This window comes from Salvelinus namaycush, unplaced genomic scaffold, assembly GCF_016432855.1.
Source record: "Salvelinus namaycush isolate Seneca unplaced genomic scaffold, SaNama_1.0 Scaffold2196, whole genome shotgun sequence".
Classification (NCBI taxonomy): domain Eukaryota; kingdom Metazoa; phylum Chordata; class Actinopteri; order Salmoniformes; family Salmonidae; genus Salvelinus; species Salvelinus namaycush.
The window spans coordinates 1-5,000 of NW_024059004.1; the positions used below are offsets into that span (position 1 = coordinate 1).

The 5,000-nt window shown below is 35.7% G+C and overlaps 1 protein-coding gene across 1 annotated transcript in view; it reads right to left on the reverse strand.

The window, feature by feature from the left end:
- Nucleotides 1-183: 183 nt before the first annotated feature.
- The window catches only part of LOC120038409 (adhesion G protein-coupled receptor E1-like), a 20,169-nt gene continuing 15,352 nt past the window's right edge, over nucleotides 184-5,000 (reverse strand). The window contains exons 15-17 of the mRNA XM_038984174.1: nucleotides 4,668-4,789; nucleotides 702-797; nucleotides 184-396 (exon numbers count right to left, since the gene is read on the reverse strand). Of these exons, the coding sequence (XP_038840102.1) occupies nucleotides 234-396; nucleotides 702-797; nucleotides 4,668-4,789 (381 nt within the window). The 3' untranslated portion in view covers nucleotides 184-233. The remainder of the gene's footprint in view (nucleotides 397-701; nucleotides 798-4,667; nucleotides 4,790-5,000) is intronic.

Genomic DNA, 5,000 nt, shown 5'->3' on the forward strand with positions numbered 1-5,000 from the left:
TCTCTCTCTCTCTCTCTCTCTCTCTCTCTCTCTCTCTCTCTCTCTCTCTCTCTCTCTCTCTCTCTCTCTCTCTCTCTCTCTCTCTCTCTCTCTCTCTCTCTCTCTCTCTCTCTCTCTCTCTCTCTCTCTCTCTCTCTCTTTCTCTCTCTCTCTCTCTCTCTCCCTCCCTCCCTCCATCTGTCTCTCAGTTTCACACTCTCTCTCTCTCGCTCTCCCCATCTCTCTCTCTCTCTTTACTTGATCTTGCGTAGGTTGGAGAGGTCAGGGTTGAGACTAGAGAACTTCTGGGCCAGCCTCCAGACAGTGATGATGAAGAAGAAAACGTTGAGAATGATGATGGTGCACACTGGGCCGAAGAAACTCCAGATGAATCCTCTCTCCAGAGACAACCAACAGCTGACAGAGACACACAGAGAGGATAACATTAGAATTGGGTTATATACATGTTATATCTATGACTATTTACGTTGACCACCCCCTTTACCCCTACCTACATTTACAAATTACCTCGACTAACCTACACCCCTGCACATTGACTTGGTACCGGTACCCTGTGTATATAGCCCGTTATTGTTAGTTTATTGTGTTACTTTTTATTTTATTCACACACACACACCCACACAGACAGACACACACACACCCACACAGACAGACACACACACACACACACAGAGTTAGAGACTCAGACACACTGTACTCACTGGTGTGTGGTACCGTATCCATCTGGGTAGGTGATAGCAGAGATGATGACTATAGCCAGTGGCAGTCCATATCCCACAGCATACAGGTACAGAGGTCTACAGTAAGAAGAAGAATCACAGAGGTTCATAAAATACAGGTACAGAGGTTTACAATATGACTAATCAAATATAAACATAAAATACAGGTACAGAGGTTTACAATATGACTAATCAAATATAAACATAAAATACAGGTACAGAGGTTTACAATATGACTAATCAAATATAAACATAAAATACTGGTACAGAGGTTTACAATATGACTAATCAAATATAAACATAAAATACAGGTACAGAGGTTTACAATATGACTAATCAAATATAAACATAAAATACTGGTACAGAGGTTTACAATATGACTAATCAAATATAAACATAAAATACAGGTACAGAGGTTTACAATATGACTAATCAAATATAAACATAAAATACAGGTACAGAGGTCTAGAGTAAGAAAAATAATGATAATAAAAATAATAATAATATATAATAGATAAGAAACATATATAATAAAATAGAATATATAATAGATAAGAAACATATATAAGAAAATAGAATAGATAATAGATAAGAAATATAAAACACATATATAATAAAGTAGAATATATAATAGATAAGAAACATATCTAATAAAATAGAATATATAATAGATAAGAAACATATATAATAAAGTAGAATATTGTCACGTCCTGACCATAGTTCTTATGTGTTTTGCTTGTTTTAGTGTTGGTCAGGACGTGAGCTGTGTCTAGTTTGTCTGTTTCTATGTTTGGCCTAATATGGTTCTCAATCAGAGGCAGCTGTCAATCGTTGTCCCTGATTGAGAATCATATATAGGTGGCTTGTTTTGTGTTGGGATTTTGTGGGTGGTTGTTTCCTGTCTTTGTGTTTTGTCTGCACCAGAAAGGACTGTATCGGTTTGCCACATTTGTTATTTTGTTTTGTAAGTGTTCACGTTTATTTGTCGTATTAAACATGTTGAGCACTGGCTACGCTACGTGTTGGTCTGGTCCCTGCTACACTCTCTCTTCTCGTGAAGATAGGGAAGGCTGCCGTTACAAATATATAATAGATAAGAAACATATATAATAAAATAGAATATATAATAGATAAGAAACATATATAATAGTTAAGAAATATAAAACACATATATAATAGATAAGATATATATACACTGCTCAAAAAAATAAAGGGAACACTAAAATAATACATCCTAGATCTGAATGAATGAAATATTCTTATTAAATACTTTTTTCTTTACATAGTTGCATGTGCTGAAAACAAAATCACACAAAAATTATCAATGGAAATCAAATTTATCAACCCATGGAGGTCTGGATTTGGAGTCACACTCAAAATTAAAGTGGAAAACCACACTACAGGCTGATCCAACTTTGATGTAATGTCCTTAAAACAAGTCAATATGAGGCTCAGTAGTGTGTGTGGCCTCCACGTGCCTGTATGACCTCCCTACAATGCCTGGGCATGCTCCTGATGAGGTGGCGGATGGTCTCCTGAGGGATCTCCTCCCAGAACTGGACTAAAGCATCCGCCAACTCCTGGACAGTCTGTGGTGCAACGTGGCGTTGGTGGATGGAGCGAGACATGATGTCCCAGATGTGCTCAATTGGATTCAGGTCTGGGGAACGGGCGGGCCAGTCCATAGCATCAATGCCTTCCTCTTGCAGGAACTGCTGACACACTCCAGCCACATGAGGTCTAGCATTGTCTTGCATTAAGAGGAACCCAGGGCCAACCGCACCAGCATATGGTCTCACAAGGGGTCTGAGGATCTCATCTCGGTACCTAATGGCAGTCAGGCTACCTCTGGCGAGCACATGAAGGGCTGTGCGGCCCCCCAAAGAAATGCCACCCCACACCATGACTGACCCACCGCCAAACCGGTCATGCTGGAGGATGTTGCAGGCAGCAGAACGTTCTCCACGGCGTCTCCAGACTCTGTCACGTCTGTCACATGTGCTCAGTGTGAACCTGCTTTCATCTGTGAAGAGCACAGGGCGCCAGTGGCGAATTTGCCAATCTTGGTGTTCTCTGGCAAATCCCAAACGTCCTGCACGGTGTTGGGCTGTAAGCACAACCCCCACCTGTGGACGTAGGGCCCTCATACCACCCTCATGGAGTCTGTTTCTGACCGTTTGAGCAGACACATGCACATTTGTGGCCTGCTGGAGGTCATTTTGCAGGGCTCTGGCAGTGCTCCTCCTTGCACAAAGGCGGAGGTAGCGGTCCTGCTGCTGGGTTGTTGCCCTCCTACGGCCTCCTCCACGTCTCCTGATGTATTGGCCTGTCTCCTGGTAGCGCCTCCATGCTCTGGACACTACGCTGACAGACACAGCAAACCTTCTTGCCACAGCTCGCATTGATGTGCCATCCTGGATGAGCTGCACTACCTGAGCCACTTGTGTGGGTTGTAGACTCCGTCTCATGCTACCACTAGAGTGAAAGCACCGCCAGCATTCAAAAGTGACCAAAACATCAGCCAGGAAGCATAGGAACTGAGAAGTGGTCTGTGGTCACCACCTGCAGAACCACTCCTTTATTGGTGGTGTCTTGCTAATTGCCTATAATTTCCACCTTTTGTCTATTCCATTTGCACAACAGCATGTGAAATTTATTGTCAATCAGTGTTGCTTCCTAAGTGGACAGTTTGATTTCACAGAAGTGTGATTGACTTGGAGTTACATTGTGTTGTTTAAGTGTTCCCTTTATTTTTTTGAGCAGTGTATAATAAAATATAATATATAATAAATACGAAATATATCTAATAAAATATAATATATAATAGATAAGAAATATAAAAAACATATATAATAAAATATAACATATAATAGATAAGAAACATATATAATAACATATTATATATAATAGATAAGAAACATATATAATAAAATAGAATATATAATAGATAAGAAATATATATCATAAAATATAATATATATTAAAGAAACATATATAATAAAATATAATATATAATAGATAAGAAACATATATAATAAAATATAATATATAATAGATAAGACATATATATAAAAAAATAGAATATATAATAGATAAGAAACTTATATAATGAAATAGAATATATAATAGATAAGAAACATATATAATAAAATAGAATATATAATAGATAAGAAATATATATATAATAAAATAGAATATATAATAGATAAGAAATATAAAACACATATATAATAAAATAGAATATATAATAGATAAGAAATATATATATAATGAAATAGAATATATAATAGATAAGAAACATATATAATAAAATAGAATATATAATAGATAAGAAATATAAAACACATATATAATAAAATAGAATATATAATAGATAAGAAATATATATAATGAAATAGAATATATAATAGATAAGAAACATATATAATGAAATAGAATATATAATAGATAAGAAATATATAATAAATTAGAATATATAAAAGATAAGGAACATATATAATAAAATAGAACATATAATAGATAAGAAATATATATTATAAAATAGAATATATAATAGATAAGAAACATATAAAATAGAATATATAATAGATAAGAAATATATATAATATAATATATAATAGATAAGAAACATATATAATAAAACAGAATATATCATAGATAAGAAATATATATAATAAAATAGAATATATAATAGATAAGAAACATATATAATAAAATATAATATATAACAGATAAGAAACATATATAATAAAATAGAATATATAATAGATAAGAAATATAAAACACATGTACAATAAAATACATAAAATATACATTATACTGTATATATATATATATATACATATATGAATATAAGATGAATGTGTAATGCTAATATACACAAATATATACTCTAAATATATACTGATAGATACTAATTTATAACCATAGAGTAAATATATCCAATACCTGATGGTAGTGTTGAAGACCAGGACCACCATGAGGTAGAGCTGAACCCCCTCTAACAACATCCAACTGAAGGATCCTAGGAAGAACAGGTGGAGGAGACCTGCTACAACCCTACATCCTCCCTGAGAGAGGAGAGGAGAGGAGAGGAGAGGAGAGGAGAGGAGAGGAGAGGAGAGGAGAGGAGAGGAGAGGAGAGGAGAGGAGAGGAGAGGAGAGGAGAGGAGAGGAGAGGAGAGGAGAGGAGAGGAGAGGAGAGGAGAGGAGAGGAGAGGGGATAGGGGCAAGAAGGACGGGAGGAGGAGAGGAGTAGTGGGGAGAGGAGAAGAAGAGGAG